The 22,764-nt window shown below is 37.0% G+C and overlaps 1 protein-coding gene and 1 pseudogene across 1 annotated transcript; one reads left to right on the forward strand and one right to left on the reverse strand.

The window, feature by feature from the left end:
- Positions 1-351: 351 nt before the first annotated feature.
- Positions 352-830, forward strand: LOC145046809 (histone H4). The gene has a single exon (XM_078995069.1). The coding sequence runs from the start codon at positions 413-415 to the stop codon at positions 722-724; it is 312 nt and encodes a 103-aa protein (XP_078851195.1). The 5' UTR covers positions 352-412; the 3' UTR covers positions 725-830.
- Positions 831-1,240: 410 nt separating this feature from the next.
- Positions 1,241-17,471, reverse strand: LOC145014423 (putative pectate lyase 2; annotated as a pseudogene).
- Between the last annotated feature and the right edge of the window lie 5,293 nt (positions 17,472-22,764).

The following is a 22,764-nucleotide window of genomic DNA, read 5'->3' on the forward strand; positions in this document are numbered from 1 at the left end:
GATACATATTTGAACAACAAGACTTTATATGTATCTGAAAGGGTTATAACTTCTAATTATTTGGTTGATTATATGAATTTATTAATAATCAAAGGTATAAGATTACTTACCAATAAAAAAAAAGTGTGAAACAAATCAAATTAGAAAACATTTATACATACCATATTTAGTTTAGAAAAACACCTATAGAAATACATACATAAAAATCCATCTCATCAATCCACGTTATAATCCAACCGCTTATAATGATCTACACCATTTCACACGGATCACAAATTCAACCGCCAACAGTCTTCCGCCCAAATTCAAAATCCCTCCAAAAGATTTCACCTTTAAAACCACGCCGACAATTCACTGCCTGCATCACATTCTAAACCAAATCTCTTCTCTTTTAGCCTCTCTCCTTGTGAAAATGTCTGGTCGTGGAAAGGGTGGAAAAGGACTCGGAAAGGGCGGAGCAAAACGTCACCGGAAAGTACTCCGTGATAACATTCAGGGAATCACAAAGCCGGCGATTCGGAGGTTGGCTAGAAGAGGCGGAGTCAAGAGAATCAGCGGATTGATTTATGAAGAGACTCGAGGTGTTCTCAAGATCTTTTTGGAGAATGTGATTCGTGATGCGGTGACTTACACGGAGCATGCTCGCCGGAAAACGGTGACTGCCATGGATGTTGTATACGCTCTCAAGAGACAAGGCCGAACTCTTTATGGATTTGGGGGCTAAGTTTGTTTCTCCTTTCCAGTTGATATATGTAATTGAATCGATGGATTTAAATGTTTACTTGGTGAATGAGGTATTGATCTTAATGAAATGCTAATATTCTTCACAAGACTGTTTTTTGGAGTGTTGTTTTCCCTATTTCTGAATGCTTGGTACTCTCTCCAGTCCATGAATTTTCTAGATCTGATCTGTATTTGTTTGAATCTCGTTTAAAAACTTTTAATTCAGTTTGATCATCAAATGGATTCGATGCATCCGAATCTCGTCAGACCTGACCTTAAAATACCGATTTACTGTGTTCTTGGATGTTTATCTCTCTGCTACACTGAAGTTTTGTTTTATTTTTGGTTTTTTATTTCTGGGCCTGGTTGGTGTATGTTTGAATTCGAATTGCTGTTGAATCGTTCACAGAAATCTTTATATTACCTTAACACATTGAATTCAAATAACTCAAGTTTGTTAATCTGTGAAGCAAAAGCAGAGGGGCTTAGGTTCATATTTCTTGATGAACTCTTGTAACCCCCAAAAGAAAGTTGTCAAATTAGATTTCGGAATTGAAACACAAACAAGAAAAACCCAAATTGGAATTTGATCGAATCAACAAAATTAACATGCTTTGTACTTCGTGCAACGAAGTGGTCCTGCATTTGCAGGAAGCGCAGGCACTTGAGAGCCATGAGTTACTGGGAAATACTGTGCTTTTGAATAACCAGGTGCACAACTTCCATATCCTGATGGAATGAAATATGCTCCACCTAGAAACACATCTTTTGAAGATCTCCATTTCCAGTTCTTCCAACCATTCTTATTATTCTCCTTTTTGTAACCTACAAAAGATTCGAATTTCAAATACTGCGTCTAGAAACACAAATTTGAAAGAAGAATGCTTGATAATCAAATCAATCTCTATAAAGATTTTACCTCTCTAATTGATGCAATCCTGGAAGCTGTATAGTAGTTCCCTTCACTAAGATCTCGTTTGTTTTTCTACAAAAATACTTTTTGAGCACTTTTCCCTTCTAGCAGGTAGACGTTTTGCAAGTGCATGTCTTCTTCCGTAAACCTGGAAAAAGATAAAAGACATTTAATCACTTCCAAAACAAACATCTAAGTATTTGCACTTCCACCAAGTGCATACATATGCCATTCATCATACTTATTGTTTGCAACATGTGCATATCCAAGCCTCACCCTGAAAATTTTAATCCGTTTACGTAAGGTAAAGTTACAAACTTTTTAGTAAAAGTTACCGAACAAGTTTTTAGAGCATAGATTACACATACCTCGACATTCTTTGAACTAGATCCTCTCCAAAATGGTTATAAACTATGGTAACTTTCATGATTTTGTCTTCCATATTATTGTCGTTGTGGCCAAGTAACATAATCTGCATGGTTTTGTACTACTGGTCAATAAAAAGGTACACAAATTTGAAATTGTGATGATTGGGATATTATAGCATTCAAATGTGATTTGTATTCTAGATAATATTGTTGTATTTGCTAGATTTTTCAAAGTAAGATGTTGCAATAGGAAGAACTGAAAGTATGATGTTTTAATAAACAAATAAATGAAACTACAATGTTATTTTTGCATTTAGGGATGTGTGAGATGCTATATAAGTTGAGGAATTGTTGGATGTTTACTTTATCGTGCTGAGAAAAGAAGTTATTTGAGATTGTGATGAGAGTTGAAGCATGGATAATATCTATGAGTCCATCTGTGGCTTGAGTAAGGAAGTAATGGTCAACCCAAACGTAGGATGAATCAAATATAACAATGGCATCACCATCCGAGCCTTGACGGTGGCCCAAGTGTGTTGACTAGTAGTAAGGAATGATTTCGAGGACGAAATCTAGTTTAAGTGGGAGAGAGTTGTAACCTCTTGTTTTGAAAAGTTCCTATTTTAAGATTGTGGACAGTAAATGGATCAAAATGGAGACCTTTGTCTTTAATGGAATGGAGTTTAGACCCTATTGGAGGTGTATGATGTTGGACAAGTGATTTAAACCTTGGATTGTTTGATGGAAGCTGAGGGGTAAAATAGGAAAGGTTAAGTTTTGGGCCTCTTGCATAAATTAAGGATTTAGCTCGATATGTTTTCGGTCATAAGTATCAAGATAGGATTGTAAAGCTTGTCGATAATTTTCCGTGGATATAAAGATCATCGAAAACGGATTTGAAATGAAGAAGTTATGGCTGTTTGAAGTTAAGCTTGAAAAAAGAGTTTGGCAGTACGCAAGGCATACACCAGCTGGTATGCTGGGTGTACTAGGCCGAAGGGATGCATTTTTAGGGCGTTACGTTGGGCCAAACTTTAGGTACTGAGCATACCACCGTAATGCAAATGCCCTATTTTTGTGGTTTTCATCCCTATTTAAGGACTCTAACCCCTTGGGGTCCTTTTTAACATCAACCTTCACCTTCTTGACCCTCTAACTCGAAACCCTAGCCCTATATATCAAATCTTAAGCCTTTCTATGTGTTTTGAGTGCATTATGGATGAAAGAGAAGTTCAAGCTTGTTGAATTTTGAAGCTCAATCTTGTGGATCCAGAGTCTGCATTGCTTTTCTCAACTCCATAAGGTATAGAGGTTGAATCTTGATGATGTATTTGTTAGATGTAGCTAGTTTTGGGGTTTATGAACTTTTTTGTCGCTTTAGTGCATAAAGTTTGGATCTCGAAAGTTTGTGACCTTGTTATGGATAAAGTTGAAAATTTTATCCATCTAAACATCATATTGATTCATCTTAAGACTGGAGACTTGGACTTAACGGATTAAGTGGAGAAAGATGCATTTTTGGTCCATTTGAGACTTAAATACTAGATCTTGCCATCTTGGTTGTTTTGGACCATCCTAATAGATAAAGTTGGAAACTTTATCTATTATGGAGCTATTAGGAGTCATAAAAATATGATATTGGTCTCTTTCTTCCCTCCATGCAAGAGTCATGATGCTTTGGTTTGTGTATTAAGTTAGGATTTTGGTGTATGGACTCCTTATAGCCATGGAAAGTCATAAAGTTATAAACTTTTATAACTTATAATGTTATATGGGATTAGATTTGAGCTTTAAACGTAAGATCTTAATGAAATAAGCACTTAATGAAGGTAAATGGAATTCATCGGGTACGTTTGGCGTACTTGGTAGTACGTTGAGCGTACTAGGATGGAGCTCCATAACTACAAAGGGACCTACTATGATGAGTGTAGTGATTGAGTACGCTGGGCATAGTCAGTCTGTGTTGACCTCCTTTAACTTTTTGACTATTTGACTTTGACCAAGTTTGACCTAAGGGCATTTTGGGTAATTTGAATAGTAGTTTGAGATTTGGGTCCCTGTTAATTATATAGGTAACCGGTAGAGATAACTTTTGGAGCGGTGATCAATGTAGCTATTTTTTCAGACTGTGAGGTGAGTCTCTTCATTATACTCGTGGGTCGAAGGCACCAATGTTGACCAATTGAATTATGTTTGTAGGATGACAGTGGTCTTTGTGACACTTAATGTTATGCCTGTATGTGCTTAATGTCTTTATGACTCTTGATATGGTTGTATGTTTAGTTGTAGGAGTGAAAGATACCCAATACCGGTTGAAAGAGACCGAAGGGGGTAAAATAGACCCAATACCGGTTAAAAGAGACCGAAGGGGGTAAAATAGACCCAATATCGATTGAAAGAGACTGAATGGGGGTGAAATAGTGCCAATACGGTTGAAAGAGACTGAAAGGGGTGAAATAGATCCACTCTAGTTTTGAATTGTTATGTAGGTATTGTATGGGGTATTTTGAGGGAACTCACTAAGCTTTATGCTTATAGTTTTATGTTTATGGTTCAGGTAGTTTTAGTTCGAAATGGAAGGGCCCGTCATGATCGCACTGCATCCACCACCATTCCGCATATTATGACATGATTAGTACTCTAGGAACTATTTTATAAATCATCACACATTGAGGGGTTTCGAAATGAATGAATGATGTTTCTATTGGTTTTAAAAACAAAATTTTTACATAGTAATTTTTGGGGCGTTACATCAAGGATTCCATTTTAAAAATCCTTGGATACGGTTGAATTTCTTGCAGTAGAGGTGAAACATCCCTAAAATACAAGCCAAAAATTTCGTTTTAATTTAATAATAAAAACCATAATCATCGTACGTCATAGAGAAATCATAAACAATGTATATCAAAATACTATAACAATTGTCATGTATATCAGAGTAAAAACATCTCAGGTTGAAGAAATGGTGTGTGCACTGCAACCTTCCCGAGCTCCTTTTTTGAAACCTGAAGTACCTGAAACCAAAACTGAAACTGTAAGCATGAAGCTTAGTGAGCTCCCCCAAATTACCACATAACATACAAAGCACATATAACAAATCATATAACTCTAGGTCTCTTCCCAACAACATCGGAACGAATCCCGACATCGGACTCCTGTCCGACATCGGCTTACCTGGCATTGGGCTCACCCTGGCATCCGACCTCATCGGGCATCGGGCTCACCCCGACATCGGGCTTACCCCGACACATACTCAACATAACATATATCATAAGCACATAACATAATCACATAATCTGCATTGGATTTTCCCCGACATCGGACCGAAGCCCGAAACAACAACATAAAACACATAAACATGCATGAATCACAAAGACATCAAGCATACATAACTACTTCTCGGGACCGCCCCGACATCGGACCGAAGTCCAGAAACATATAGACTGCATCAGGCTAACCCCAACATCGGGCTCACCCCGGTATAATCTACTACTTAAACGGGCCGGCCTTGGTGCCTTAGACCCGTTCCTATTGGAGGAAAACTCACCTCTCACTACTGAAGTCCTACTGACAAAACCGTAGCTGTTGGATGATAGATTCCCGAATCTGTCAATCATCAAAATAACACCCAATTAATAATCGGGTCCCAACACATATACCCATAAGTCCATGCTTGGGGTAAAAGATTGTTTTGCCCCATTCAAGCACAAGGCCCAATAAAAGGCCCAAAAGTCTAATAATGAACCAAGGCCCAACTATGGCCCATCTATGGCCCAAGTCTCTACATGGTCTTGATCAAAGGCCCAACCATTTAGTCCAATCCAACATTTAGCATGTAAGTCCCCAAAATTGCTTGTGCATCAATCAGATCCAATTGATGGTGCGGAATCCCAATCAATTGGATGATGTCAGATCAATATAGAAGAGAAGGAGAAGAAGAAGAAGATAAATCTAATGATGTATTCAATATGAATGATGCTCCTTACAATAGATTCTTTATCTCACACACTTCTTCTCTCTAACTTTCTCTCTCTACAAGATGCTCTCTTCTAACTGTACACTCCTCTACCCATTACATCTATTTATATGGACCTCCAGCCATACACATGTGTACAGCCGCACACAGGGTGTGCGGCCGTACACGTACATACAAACCGCAAACACATACAAAATTACATAAAAATATATTTTCCTAGAAAAGCAAAGTATAAACCATATTTTTGACCCAACAATCTCCCCCTTGTTTATAGCTTTCTTTTCTAAATGACCCAACAAGCTCCCCCTAAAAAATAGCTGGCTTTTCTTGTCAATATTCAATGAGAGATTTGGCTTCAGCTTAATCTTCAAATTTCTTCACAACATCAAGATGAACATATGAATCTTCAATAAATGAATTCATCTTGAGCGGTTGAGTATTTCTTCAAAATTTGACATTGAACGCACATTGGGTGAGGAGGCTTGATGTACTGATTCTTGAAAGATAGCGCTTTCAGCTTGAGAATGATTTGGGATCAAAGTTTTTAGACAACCTTAATCCACTTGTCGTTACCTTTCATATTCACATCTTTATCTGGTTGATCGTCGGTATTGTTGTCCACTTAAACACGAAAAATTGTGACAAAATTAGGACATACTATAAGTGACAAGACAATGTGATCCTAAGTTCCTAGATATTATATCTGATCCTAAGTTTCTAGATACTATATCTTAAGGACCATTCAGCTGACGACGACCAGGGATATTGTTGTTGTCCACCTAAATTGAGCAGCGAGATCTATAGACAATCTTTGAGTTTTCAATTTTAATTGTACTGGAACATGTTTCCCGCTTCCAGATATGCCCCGGTAATCAAGGACTTCCAGAGTACTCCTTACATTGGATGGGCAGACCATCATTAAGGGAGAAGATAGATTCAGAGTATTATCACTTATAGTGCATATGCTGTGTACCAGGTCGGATTGTTAGTCACGCAAAGGAGACAACATATGGCTAACAGATAAGAGGAATTATATATATATATATATATATATATATATATATATATATATATATATGTATGTATGTATATATATATGTATGTATAATATGCAGAGAAATAGAGTTGCATATGTGACAGTCCAGGTCGGATCTCTTTTAATCACGCAAAGGAGGTAACATATGACTAACATACATAAAGAAAGAAAATGATTTTCTATAGACCTAATTTATCGGAATTTACCAGTTGCCCCATCAATACCGGAATTAAGGACAAAATCCGCACATGGAGGAAAAGTTAAACCACGGTTCCAGATACGGGTTCAATTAATGTGACGAGTAGATTCCCATATATATCTCTCTGCTCAACCTATCCGAGCGTCGTATTGTCAGGCTGAACGTATCTAACTAGGTCAAGATTTGTCAAGTCTATAGATTCATTAAGTTCATCTGCACCTAGTCATGTCCATTTAGAATCTTTCGTGCCTACCGACGCATCAATCCCAGAGCATAGACCCTTCAACTTTGGGTACGTTACACATACTTAGATTGCCTGTTATCACTTGATAATATCACTTCCCAAAACATCTCCTTCAAGTACATTCTATAACCAACATAATAATTTTTGTTTTTCTGATTTTCTAATGTTTTTTGGATTTTCTAATTTTTATGTTTTTGGATTTTCTAATTTTCTATGTTTTTGGATTTTCTAATTTTTATGTTTTTGGATTTTCTAATTTTCTATGTTTTTGGATTTTCTAATTTTTTATGTTTTTGGATTTTCTAATTTTCTCCTCCTAAATTTGTGCATAAAAAAATTAAAAAATGCGCAAATTTAAACTATCCTAAAATAAAAATTTGTCTTTAAAGCGAATCAGCTTAAGAAAAACTTAGAGTATAGAGAAAAAAACTCAAACCGTAAGTCACCGATTGAATTTGCATCCAGAAGGTCTGAGAACAACACGCGTAATCTCAGAACAAATCCGAAAATTCTTCATGTCATTAAGAACAAACCCCGTGAGTGATCACTTCCTTTCTTCCCTTCCCTCAAGGACACATACTCTCAAACAAATGTTTGAATGTTGTACAATTGAGAAATGTCCCTATCAAATGCTAGGAACAACCACTACCAACAAACCGAAGTTCGATGATATGCCTCCATAGCTTCTCCAACACAGAGCGGGATCAGTTGGTCTTTGGAACCCAATCCATTTTGAAACTGGGTTGACCTTTGTCATCCTTGCACGATACTCTCTCCCATGACATATCCTACTTATCACAAACAGAAGATGTAGAAATATTAGAATTGTTAGAAGATTTGGGAGAGTGAGCCTTTGGAACCCATTTGTAGTTGGGTTTAACCCATTTATTTTTCGATCTGATGGGTGGCTCAGTACTTGCTTTTGAACTCGAAGCTAGCCGTTAAGATGAATTTGATTTTGGCTTCACGGGAGCATCTCTTGGATTTGGCTTCTTGGCCGACATTCCCTTCTTGACCTTGGGATTTGATTTCTTGGCCTTGGGATTTGAACTCTTGCTCTTGTTGGCATTCCAGTCGCCATTTCGCGACTGTGACCTTGAGGGGTTACTTTTGAAGTATCTCCCTCTTGGCGTGTTCTGCCACCCTTGTGCGTAGTAGGGAACGTATGCTCGATTAGGACAATTTATGGCAATGTGTCCAGGTGTTCCACAGTGAAAACATGTCTTTTTCTTCACCTTGGAGTTGTTTTTTCCTGCCCCTGGTGGCGTGTCTTTGCCTTGTCTCTTGCTTTTCCCACACACACAATTGCAACAAGAACTCTGTTTAGCTTGAAATGGTGGCCTGTATTTACCAACAGCAGGTTAATCAGAAGCAGTTGAGTTCGAAGCAACAGATTCAGAGTTCAAGGAGATGTTGGTTTGTTCAATGGTGTTCTCCTTGTTCTCATCCTCTGCTACTTTGCCTGCACAGGAAGTAGAATCATTAGTATCGTTCATCTCAACATCCTTAGTTTCCTGTTCAACAACTGGTTTACCGTATACCATAAATGGTTCTCGGTCAATCTCTTCCTGAGTCAAAGGTATGGATATATAGTTATGATTGAAAGGGGGAGGAACACTATCATACCCTAGACCCTTGTTTTGATTATCTTTGAATTTCAATTGATTTTCAAATAAGGACTCGACTGCCTTACTTGACGCAATGTAATTTTTGAAACTAACATCTGTTTTTCCACACTTTATTTTCAAAGCGTCAAGTTCTTCAGTTAAAGCAGCAAGTTTGCGTTTAATGTGATCGTAATTTTCACACTTGTTGCTGTAATCTTCCTGAAGCTTCCTAAAGTCTTTGGTTTTTGCTTCTAGTTGTGCTTTTAACGCTTTCTGACCTTTCCTTAGAGTATAACCTTCATATTTAAGGTCCTCATTTTCCCCTTTTAGCAAATCAATTTGTTCGCGAAAAAATTTAATCGTAGCTTTACAATATGGAGTACATGAAACTTCATTTATCGGAATTGATGTGGGACTCATTATTTATTTATTTTTAATTTTTTTTAATTTTTATTATATATTTTTAATTGCCCTTTGACTTAAAAACCGGGAAAGTCAACCTTAAAAGTCAAATTTAAAAAAGTCAAACTCAAAAGTCAAACCGAAAAGCCAAATTGAAAAATTAAAAGTCAAACGAGAAAGTCAAAATTTAAAGTCAAAGGACACCTTTTAAAAGTCAAAGTCAAAATTTTAAGTAAAAGGTTAAAAATAAAAGTTAAAATTTAAAAACTAAAATTTTTGGGTTGAAAATGGAATTTAAAAATAAAAGAAATTGATTTTTTGGGTTAAAAGTGTGAAATTTCGAAAGTTGAATCCGAGAAGAACTGGTTATGACTCAAACTTTGAAGGGATGATACAAAGACTTCGCTGGTTGAGCTGGTAGAGCACAATGTCGAAGAACCAGAGTTCCCTGGTTCGATTCCCGCTACCGTCTAACTTCGTTTCCCTTTTTTTATACGAAGGCTGTTGTGCGAGGACGGCTGCGAAGCGAGGTCTAGATCTGCGAAGCGAGGATGTAGATGCGAGACGGAAGCGATGGTGCTGGACCGTACACGAGACCGCACACGTCCGAGCCGCACACTTCGAGGCCGCACACCGAGGCTGCTGAGCCGCACACCTTCAAGTGGCCGCATACCTTTAACAAATTTGCGAAAAAAACGACGTTTTTCACCATTTTTTGCTCCAAAACTCGATCAAAAACTCGTTTTTATGAAAAATGCAAAGAAGTAACCCCCCTTATTTTTGCGAGATCTATCCAAAAACGCTATTCTCTTTTCAAAATCAGATCAAATAAGCTCCATATTTGACAAAATTGATTGATACAACCAAACTCTGATACCAATTGTAAGTCCCCAAAATTGCTTGTGTATCAATCAGATCCAATTGATGGTGTGGAATCTTAATCAATTGGATGATATCAGATCAATATAGAAGAGAAGGATAAGAAGAAGAAGATGAATATAATGATGTATTCAATATGAATGATGCTCCTTACAATAGATTCTCTCTCACACACACTTCTTCTCTCTAACTTTCTCTCTCTACAAGATGCTCTCTTCTAACCGTACACTCCTCTACCCATTACATCTATTTATATGGACCTCCAGCCATACACATGTGTAAAACCACACACCCTGTGTGCGACCGTACACAGGGTGTGCGGCTATACACATGTGTATGGCTGGAGGTCCATATAAATAAAGGAGTGCATGTGGGAGTGTACGACAAGAAGAAGGCTAGAGAAGAGAGAGAAAGTTAGAGAGAAGAAGTGTGTGTGAGAGAGAATCTATTGTAAGGAGCATCACTCAATTTCTTCAATACATCATAGATTCATCTTAATTCTTCTTCTCATTCTCTTCTATTTGATATGACATCATCCAATTGATTGGGATTCCGCACCATCAATTGGATCTGATTGATACTCAAGCAATTTTAGGGACTTACATGGCATTCTAATGTCCCAATATCAAATAACCATCAAGACCCAAACTATGGCCTAATTTTCCAAATTGGGCCCAAACCCTCATACGGGCCTTACCCTAAGTCCATTAAATTATTCTAATTCTTTTTCTTGCTCTTGGATGGTCCATTATTATCCCAATCACCAAGGACCAACTCAAGTCAAAGTGAAATTAGGGTTTCACATAAAAATACAATTAAGGTTAAGTGTTTCTCACTTAACTCATTACGGACTTAATCCATTAAGTCCTTTACTCTACTATATAAATGATATGGAATAATTTGGGCTTAATACACAATCCAATCCCAATAGCCCAAAGGTGGGTCCCAATAAGTCCAAGAACCAAATTGTAACATCCAAAAAATACCACCCAAAATTTTTGTTTGAAAACTTTACTAAACCATAATATTGAATATCAAAAGATAACAACCATGAATCGTGTATCTCAACATGTCATAATAAATTTATCAAATCAAAACTAGTGTCAAGATCATATCATAATATCAGAGTCTAACTCCCAAGCTAAACTGTGGTGTGTGCCATGCCATCATCCCGAGCCCTTCCCTTTGCTAGCTGAAGTACCTGAAACCAAAAACTGAAACTTTAAGCACGAAGCTTAGTGAGCTCCCCGAAACTACCACATACCATCAATAACATATAAGCACATACTGGGTGATGTGTGTGAAATGCACTAGTTTTATTCCTACTTTTAGTTGATAAATTAAGCACACAAAGGCAATGAACCTGTCTTTTAGTGGTATAGTTGGATAAGTAGGGTGTCAAACTCAGGGAACGGAAATTAAACTAATAACTAATTTTAACTAAGCAAGTAATAAAAGTAAAAGGGTTTTTCTCTAGTTTTACAAGACTAGAAACTTAAACACACCATGTAAGCACTTAATTAACTAAACAACTAATTCAAGTAACAAATTCACCAAATTTAATAAAGGGTTTCTGTTTAGGTCCAACCAATTCACTCCTATGGTTATTTGTATGATAGATCAATTGTTATTGGTTACCAACTATAGTGGTTAGGTTCATGTTCATTACTACTAACCCTTAGACAATTAATTTATTCAAGCAGTGGCCAATTGTTTAAACTAATTAATTCCCTAGTTCAATTATTTGGATTAAATAAAATTTGTAATTGGTTAATCAAGTTGGTGGTTCAATTAACCTCTTGTTTGTTGTTTTCTCAAACAAGCTCACACATTAATTTACCCATTCTCTAATTAATCCTAGTTTCATATTCATTATTCCTAGGCATATGATAAAGTGTTCACATAAACATATGAGGTTAACAACTAAGAGATGTTCATGCAGCTTAATTGTCTTCCAATTAACAGAAAATAGTTGTGGTTAATGCATAAGGTTCTTTAACAAACTTAATTTAATAAGATCACCAATAAACAATCAATCAAAAAGTAATAATTAAATCATAGGAGTAACTTGGTCTTCCCCAAACAGAAACAAAACGAATTTAGTTCATAGTCACAGTAAAAATGTAACGCCCGTAGATCAGGGCTAGTCAATTTAGAGACAATAAGAGTCAAAAATGACTTTTTGATAGAAGATTATTTAGGATGAATAATCCTAACTAAGTTGTAGTATATGTTACAAGGTTTCCGTGCATATAAAGAACGCCAAAATCCGAGTTATAACGAAGAAGTTACGACTTGTTAAAGTTTCGCGACAGAAACGACACAACGCTGAATGACGTAAAAAGTAAATTTACGTTAGAGTGATATTTAGCCTTAGCGATCTAAATGAGAATCGAAGATCTCGTTGTTAGTATCAAAGCGATAAAAAGTTAGGTGAGAACGGACGTCAAACAAATAAGTTATGAATTTATAACAAAATTTTCTGTCCCGACCTATTAAAAATAAAGTCAAAATTAGCCGACAAAATCTAAACGAAAGTTGTAGAGCGTAGTCTCACCTTCGCGTGGATATAAAGAACGTCGAAAACGGAGTTCGTATGAAGGAGATATGAATTTCCGAAGTTTATTAAATAATTAATAATTAAAATTAATTATTAAACCCCGACATTATCCGAAGAGGAGTCAGCGGTCCGATCCGAAGTACGCCCCGCGTACAGCGAAGATGTCGACACTTGCACTCGAGGACTTTGGATGACGACCGCAATGACGCTTTCAGACCAGTACGCCCCACGTACTCCGAGGCTCCAGCCTCCTATAAATAGGATGCGAGGGCAGCCGGCTTCTTTGCTATTTTTCTCCATTCTCTCTCCCGTTTTACCTCGATTTGCATGCCAGAAATACCCCGAAGCCCCGGTATTATTCTCGAGCCCCGAAGCAAGTCCCGAGATCCCGAAGATCCCGAGAAGTGCGGTTCTCGAGCCGAAGCTCTGCCCGCAAGAAGTTCGATTTTTGTGGAGATCTTCCAGATCTACCGAAGAATACTACTTCTGCAAGTCATAGTGCTGTCCGATCATCTTCTGATCAAGTGAGTGTATACTACCTTTCATAAACATGATAATAATACAAGTATGGTTTGAGTGTATTAAGTTTATTGTTGTTTATATGTGTGAGTGTGTAGTTACTTTCTTCTAACACATAAATATGATGTATTTGCTATGAAATACATGCTATGTGTTTATATGTTATTTATCTATTTGAGATGGGCATGGAAATTGGAGTTTTATACAGGTGTTAAATGATTTAAACTGTGTAAGTATTTGTATCTACAAAATTGTTGGGTAGAACATAGGTAGATGGAATAGTTGGTGACTATGGAGTTAGCGCCTATTGAGTAAACCTTGGCGACTATGGAGTTAGCGCACGTTGAGTAAACCTTGGCGACTATGGAGTTAGCGCTTGTTGAGTAAGCCTTGGCGACTATGGAGTTAGAGCTTGTTAAGTGAACCTTGGTGACTATGGAGTTAGCGCCAGATAACTATGGATTTAGTACTTGATAAATAAGCTTTGGCAGCAATGGAATTCGTGCCAAATTCCTTACGTATAAATGTGTTGGGTTTTGAGCATTCTAACACTTCCTAAGTGTAAATGCAACCCTAATAACCTTGGATCTATGTTTGTCTAATTATCATGCAAAGTTGAATTCCAAGGATATATTCCTATCTAGCATACATGGGGAGCAATTTTAACTTGAATGATAGATAGAATAACTTACCTTGTTGTTGCTTATGTTTCCTTGAAACCTTATGAGCCTAGCACCCCAAGTGTGATGCCTCAAATGCTTCACACAACACCAAATGCTCTTGGAAAGACTTTTGAGAGAATACACACTTCTTGAAATCGGCCTAGCCCTCTTGTTTCCTTAGTGTAGCCGATTTTGGTGGAGAATGAGATCCTTATATAGTGTTGACACATCTAGGGTTACACCATGTAAACCCTAATGTGTCATTACTCTTCATTTCCATGACCCATGGGTTTGTAACTCCCATGGAGCATCCATGGAGCATCCTATGGGTGGAACCCAACTTGATAATCCATGGAGCCTCTTAGCCCACTATACAAGATATGGATGATTTACATAATCAACCTATATATTTAATTAGTTATCTTTTGATCACTTAATTAATTCTAAATTAATTCTTGATCAAACTAATCAAATAATATTATTAATATATTAGAACTTATAATATATTAATAATCTCCAAGTGTTATTTCTCTCATTTAGTCTATCCAATTGCATGGTGCCATGCAACCCAAATGGACCATGCCGGGTCGGGTCAAGTACATACCAGAAATAGTTATGGACTTAGACACCTTATCCAACAAAATGAATGAAGGATAGTTGGTTCTTAGGGTAAAACCTTAAGGAGATAATGGGGATGGGTAATTGGGTTGATTGTTTGCTGATTACATATAATAATTATATTATTGTGGGTTGAAAACCCTATATGCTCACCAGGCTCCCAAGCCTGACCCACTCAGTTTTCTTTACATTACAGGTGATGGCACGAGAGTATAAGTTGGTGGACTTGACGAGAGATTTTGGATTATAGATCAATAGTCATAAATAACTATTGTAAGATTTATTTTATATTGTTTATGCTTTTGGTCTGTATCGAACATGACATCCCAAGGTTTTATTATTTAATGAAAATACATTCTCTTTGAGAAATGTTTTGATAAAATTTATCATATTTTATTTTGGGAACAATTCCGCAACTCTTTTAATCAAAAGATTACTCTGATTTTATAAAACAAAGCATAAACAAATCGGTCTTTTCTGGCCGTGAAATTGGGGATGTCACAAAAAACAACCTCAAAAACAAATTCAACTAGGCTAGACATGCTTAATTCCTAAGATTAAGTGGAATGTATAACCTAAATTGCCTTGATTCTTCAAAGGATCGAATGTTAGGGTTTCTCAGCTCTCCAAAGGGTTCTTCAATCGCTGGTGCAACTCCCAAAACGCCAGAAGTCCCTCCCATTCGGATAAAGGCTCGTTATTTATAATTATCACCAAACAGGGGATACTCGACGAGTAGATCGGCCAACTCGCCGAGTAGATGCATGGAATCTGTCTTTTTCCAGGAGTCTTGACTTATCTTTGGGAATATTCCTGGGTACTCGCCGAGTAGCCTCGCAGACTCGCCGAGTTAATGTGTTTTTGTTATTCTTCATTCTTTGGTCTCTAATTGCTTCTCCTTGTTCCTTTTACTCCCATGCATGCCTTTTGGACTGAAAACAAAATTTAAACATTATTAAGTACCTTTTGTCCACATTATGCACATAATTAGCTAAAAATGTATGCTAAACATATGATTAATTATGCAAATATCAAAATACCCCACACTTGACTTTTGCTTGCTCCCAAGCAAAACTGAATTTTAACACATCATAACCACATATGACAACTCCAATCTAACCCAGCCATTATGCCAAGACCACAACACATGCATTTGTGTCTAAAATTTCCCTAAATACCCCCATACTCTAAATACTCACAATCCTCATAAACATTCGCCCACTCACCCCAAACTATGCTCATTTTATGCATCCCTCCGAATCCATCCGCAGAAAACCTCTTATCCTCAAGGTATTTTTGGTTGAGCAACCCAAGCATACATAATCTAGAAGTACAATTTTTGATACCACATTGGAGCTCTTTGGAATTCTTCACTTTCTTGATAATTTGACCTTTTATTTCTTTGAATTCACCACCTTGTTGTTTGATTTTTGGTATCTTCAACTTTTGAATTACTTTAAAATTTCTTCACTTTAGTTGCTCCCTAATTCTTCAAACTTTTCCTTGTAATTCTCTCTTTTTTTACATGTACGTAGCTTTTTCCACTCAAAACCCTACATGCTTAAGCAGGGGCGCTCAACTTCAACCTTTATTGGCTAACGATAATAATTTTCCTGGATACATTTCTGGTACACGATGCTAAACATATTGCATCCTTTGGGCTGAGCGAGGTCGTGTTTTTGTCCCATGATTTCACTAGAATAAGGAGGCCACAAATGCACTATAACGTATATAGGCTCAACTAAACATTTGGGTTTTCATGCAATTATCAATACAATTCTAACATGGAATCCTAATTTCTTCTTACCAATATTTTCTAAATTAATTCCTAAGTCACATTCTTGGTATGCAAAATCTTTAAAATTTTTAAAACAGACCTAAATTAGGATATTAGGATTCTCAATTTACTAGAAATTAACCAACCCCTTACCCCACCTTATTTTGTGCAATTCCCTCATTGCATATCATGCAAAAATAAAAATATGAAATATAGAGAGAATTGGAACAAACTCCCATGGGATAGCAGTTGCTAGGTTGATATCTCTTCTCTTCACTCCATCTTCAATTAACTTTAGACATGGGAACATCTCATCCATGTCTTGGGTGTCAAAATCTCGTGTGGTAGACATGCAAATGACTAAAAAATGTAGGACAAAGCTCCTAGAAACCTCTAGTAACGACTCTTCACGAAAAACGGACCAATACTGCAATAAAAGTGCCCAAAATAGCTCTAGAACTCGAAAAATGTTGATCTAATCGGCGAGTAAAATCGTGTACTCGGCGAGTTTGTTGCCAACTTGCAGTTATATCGTATAATCACCCATGTACTCACCGAGTAGAATATGTGCACTCGGCGAGTAGGCGCTGTGGTGAAAAAAATTGTTCAGCTCGTTTTTTCTCAATTAAGGTTCTGAATTGGGATAATTCAGTGACTCTTCCTCTAATTACTTCAACAGCAACACTCTCTATCACTCCTAACTCTAATGGACTCAACCTTAATGACAAAAGTTTGCACTCTTATTTCAACATTCCTCACTTCCTCACTTGAACCTTGACCCTTAAAACTTCTATATGCATCCTAACCTTCCAATCCTGAAAAATATGCAACCAAAAGTGAAAGCAATAAAAGTCTTAAAAGAAACAAAATCATCCAAGTTTAACATTTGTTCAAATCAAACACCATAAATAATAAAAACATAAAACATAAAATCTTCAATCTTCTTCCTCCATGTAAGCTCCTCCAGCTCCACTTCCTCCTCCTTCATTGCCTCTCCTCATCCTTTCCTCCCAACTCATAATGTAGGGATAACCGGGTCCGGGTCTCAGGGCGATATTCATTTGTTGGAAGAGATATTCAAATGATTGATTATTATAATTGACCCCTCTTTCAATATCATCCAAGTATCACCGATACTCAATTTGGTTCCACCTTTCTTTCTCTTCCTCCACTGGAATAACCGGTGGGTCTTCTTGTACCCGCTCACTCCGTTGCCTCACCCGCCATCCCAGTTCCTTTGGGATAACCGGCTCATCCGCATGTGGAATAGAAAAAGAATCTCCAAAATTCTCCACAATACTTGCCCTCCTATATAGTGTAGTGTTGAACGGAGGGGGAGAAATGACCGTCAGCGCCCTTGCCTCTTGCAAATCCAATACCCCAAATGATCTTGCAAGCCTTGTCACAAACATCCCTCCATTGATTTTGGAGGTTACCTTCTCTTTAACAGCCCCATCCGCAAGATATTTGGCTATGCAGTAGGGGAGATTGCAGAAAATATTGGGAGTAATAATACTCCAAAGATAGAAGATGTCAAGGGTTGGGACCTTGTCATCGTCCTTCCACATATTAATAGTGATGGAGACGAAACGATGAATGGGACGGTGGACCGGTGAACGAATGTGACCCTCCTGTGCGGACGATGGGATGTATACCCGGTTGGCAATAATACTCCACCAGGTAGAAGCAACCACTGCTTCGGGGAGATCTTTGTGGCAATTCTCCAAGAAAGCTTCAAAGTCTTCATTTAACATGGTACTTTGCTCATAAATGCCAATCCTCCACGAAAACTCAGCCATGCTGCATTATCGCAGCTCCCCAACAAGATAAAAGGAAATCACATTGGGATTATAATATTCACTACTACCCTGGAATGAGATGGTAGCAAAAAATTCCCAGCATAATTCAGCGAACACCTGTTCTTGGATCTTGAACAATTGTAACCAACCATCACATATGATGGTAGTATCCCGCACATTGCATTCCTTCACCAAATATGGCATCAATTCCTCTTCCAGCCCAACCTTTCCCAGCCAATCCCAGTCCACTGCATTAGGTAAGTGGATCTCTTTTTTCTTCAAAGCTTCTAACTTGTTTTTAGTGCGGGCTTGAGATGATTTAGAGGTGATGTGGCGAAAAGAGAGCCACGAGATGTCTCCTTGGCTTCCCTCTCTTGAAGTTTGACCTCTTCTGGACATGGTACCTGCAAAATAACATTAAAAAAGCACAAACAAACAACACCCAACAATTAAAATCAAACAAAACAGATCTGTATAGCACCCTACTCGCCGAGTTCATGAACTACTCGGCGAGTAGGATGAACATCGGGAGCAGATTCATGCCGCATATATATGGGTCATCCAAAACACCCAATTTTGCATAGGGGTTTGCTGTACTAAGTCCAATAAGCACTAATCCAAAAGAAATTTTTGCCTAAAACCTTCTAATTCATAGTTAAATTAAAACCATAGAAATTGAAGAAACCCCCAAATCCGAATTTTAGACAAAATAAGGGCTAAGAGATGATAAAGCTTTAACCTTTGATAAGTATTGAGTGTAGAAATTGTACGTTTACTCTTGAAAGCTGAAGATTCAGAAAAAATTGAAGAAATGACTTGTTTTTAGCGCGGGCTTGAGATGATTTAGAGGTGATGTGGCGAAAAGAGAGCCACGAGATGTCTCCTTGGCTTCCCTCTCTTGAAGTTTGACCTCTTCTGGACATGGTACCTGCAAAATAACATTAAAAAAGCACAAACAAACAACACCCAACAATTAAAATCAAACAAAACAGATCTGTATAGCACCCTACTCGCCGAGTTCATGAACTACTCGGCGAGTAGGATGAACATCGGGAGCAGATTCATGCCGCATATATATGGGTCATCCAAAACACCCAATTTTGCATAGGGGTTTGCTGTACTAAGTCCAATAAGCACTAATCCAAAAGAAATTTTTGCCTAAAACCTTCTAATTCATAGTTAAATTAAAACCATAGAAATTGAAGAAACCCCCAAATCCGAATTTTAGACAAAATAAGGGCTAAGAGATGATAAAGCTTTAACCTTTGATAAGTATTGAGTGTAGAAATTGTACGTTTACTCTTGAAAGCTGAAGATTCAGCAAAAATTGAAGAAATGACTTGAGAGTGGTTGTGCACAGCGAGTGTGTGGGTAAAAGTGAATGAAAACCCTATTTTACAGATTATAAACCTGTCTATGTAAGTTGTCTACTCTCCGAGTAGAAAAATGCTACTCACCGAGTAGATCCGCATATTCGCCATTTTCTTGGGATTCGAACAAGTACTCGCCGAGTAGATCGACTGGACTCGGCGAGTAAAGCTTGCAGTTTGACAAAAATTGATTTTTTTCTTATTTTTAAACCATCACCCCACACTCTAAGCATTGCTTGCCCTCAAGCAATCATTTAGAACATATTTTTAGAAGAAGAATGAAACATATTGTCACATCCCCCAAACCAAGGATGGCAGAAACGTCCGGGGGTGGAGGACTTCATGTAGAGTGTCACAACAATGAGTATAATAGTGCTCAAAGTAAATACAACCATCACAAATATAATTGAAAACGTTACATCAAAGCACATGTTTACATGATTCTCATCAATTACATTATGATACGAAATGAACTGTTTGACGATTTATCGTCCCATCCTCAAAACGTTGTTGATTTCCTGTTTTCACTGAATTCCTGAGAATACAAGTAGTTTTGAAAAGTGTCAACACAAAGGTTGGTGAGTTCATAAGAGATTTCGTTAGAAAAGTAAACCGTTTTCCTTGTAAAAGCGTTAGAATATGTATCCAGAAAATCCGATATTTTCTTTAAAATCTGTGTAATGTAGTCTTATGACCGAAGACCAAAATGTATAAGTAACCTTTCTTACTAATAGAAAATGTTATGTGTTTAAATGGACATGGACGCGTTTGAATTAAATGAAATTTCCGCATGTTCTCATGTTTGTTAATACTTTATGTATATGTAGTCCTAAATCCGAGGACCGAGAAATAACAAGTATTGACCATACTTAAAGGTATAAATGTGGTTTCAAATGATGTGTAGTCATAACTACCAAAACCAAAAGTGTACAGTAATATCTGTACTCATTGAGATAAAAAGTGATTTTAAATCGACATAAAACCCATTTAGGTTTTTTTTTTAAATAAAATCCCATAAACTTTATGGATTGTTATATCCCTATGTGAGTCGCTACAATCATACTATGACTATGTGAACCTGCCACAACACTTCTTCGGCGTCGCGAAAACTGAAATGACATTTGTCACCCGTAGACCTGCAGGTCCCACTGTAGCTAGCAGCAAGGCGTGGGGTGTCAAACCCAATATAGATCTATATACAAGTATCACGTTCTCCCTCCAGGAGATTCTGATTATAAATACCAGGAATTATATCCCGCACTCGGACGTACGGGGAGAGAATGTCTCACAATATAGGTTAACAAGTTTACGTGAAATGTGTGTGAATATAAATATTTTCTGTATGAACGTACCCTTTTTTTACGAGTGTTTTGTGTGATGTATCATAAACTATACCTATTATAGTTTATCTAAAACATTTGTAATATGTAAGAACTCTTTTATGGAAATGCATAAATGTTATGAATCCATTAAACTATACTTTTTATAGTTTATTATACGTGTTCTAAAATGAATGTATAATATTTATTATGAATGATTTAGTTTCAGTTCATGATGATAAACTAAAAAAGAAACACATTCAATGATTAGAACTTATGATTATACACCTTGCTCAACATAATACAAAGTGTTATGATATTTATATGCTGTTGGCTAACTTTAGCCATTCTGCACTGTTTTGGAAAAATCATAGAAAAATCATACGAAGTCGAAAACTAGATCCGTAAATTCTTAGAGATCAAAAAATGTGTCTAGTTTACTCATAATTTTTATCACGATTTTTAATGACCTCCAACTTGGGTGAATAAGTCCATAATCACAGACTGGTCCGGATTGTTGTTTAAAATGATAGGCAGTTTTGTAAAAATCACCATAAATCGTAGAAAAATCTTATGGAGATGTGAAAGTAGTCATTTTAAAGCTAAGAACTTGAGATATTTTCACCTTGTACAGTTTTGAAAACAAAAATGTTTAGGATGCCCAAAACAGTCCGTGAATGGAGTTGAACTTTTCTGATGAAGGCTGTTAGAAAATTTTAGTTATGTTCTTGGTGTTTTAACTTGTATTCCCCCCTTAAGAAAACATGAAAATGTAGGGGTATGAAATTGATGGGTTTTGAGCATTCTAACACTTCCTAAGTGTACATGCAACCCTAATAACCTTGGATCTATGTTTGTCTAATTATCATGCAAAGTTGAATTCCAAGGTTATATTCCTATCTAGCATACATGGGGAACAATTTTAACTTAAAGTATAGATAGAATAACTTACCTTGTTGTTGTTTGTGTTCCTTGAAACCTTGTGAGCCTATCACCCCAAGTGTGATGCCTCAAATGCTTCACACAACACCAAATGCTCTTGGAAGAACTTATGAGAGAACACACACTTCTCAAAATCGGCCAAGCCCTCTTGTTTCTTTTTTTGTGTGTAGCTAAGTGTATCTGATTTTGGGTGGAGAATATGTTTCTTATATAGTGTTGAAACCCTAATGTGTCATGACTCTTCATTTCCATGACCCATGGGTTTGTAACTCCCATGGAGCATCCATGGAGTATCCAATGGGTGGAACCCAACTTGATAATCCATGGAGCCTCTTAGCCCACTATACAAGATATGGATGATTTACATAATCAACCCATATATTTAATTAGTTATCTTTTGATCACATAATTAATTCTAAATTAATTCTTGATCAAACTAATCAAATAATATTATTAATATATTAGAACTTATAATATATTAATAATCTCCAAGTGTTATTTCTCTCATTTAGTCTATCCAGTTGCATGGTGCCATGCAACCCAAATGGACCATGCCGAGTCGGGTCAAGTACATACCAGAAATAGTTATGGACTTAGACACCTTATCCAACAGTCTCCCACTTGGATAAGTCTAATAACTATTACTGCAAGTATGACTTTAGGAACCGATCGGCAATCGTAGCTCTTTACAAGGTTTCTCGGAACTGAGAAGAAGATGGTACGCCATTTAAGATAAGTGATCATATAATCCTCTATTCTAGATATCAGTCGGACAAATACATGGAACAATGTCTTACTTATTGTCCAACAGTTTGTTTCCCGATTTCCGATTTGTTTGACAAAGAACTTAA

This window comes from Lactuca saligna, chromosome 1 (assembly GCF_052625555.1).
Source record: "Lactuca saligna cultivar CGN05327 chromosome 1, ASM5262555v1, whole genome shotgun sequence".
NCBI classification, from domain to species: domain Eukaryota; kingdom Viridiplantae; phylum Streptophyta; class Magnoliopsida; order Asterales; family Asteraceae; genus Lactuca; species Lactuca saligna.

Bases quoted from the DNA above. Each gene is read 5' to 3' on its own strand.
- LOC145046809 (XM_078995069.1), top strand. From the start codon at position 413: ATGTCTGGTCGTGGAAAGGGTGGAAAAGGACTCGGAAAGGGCGGAGCA.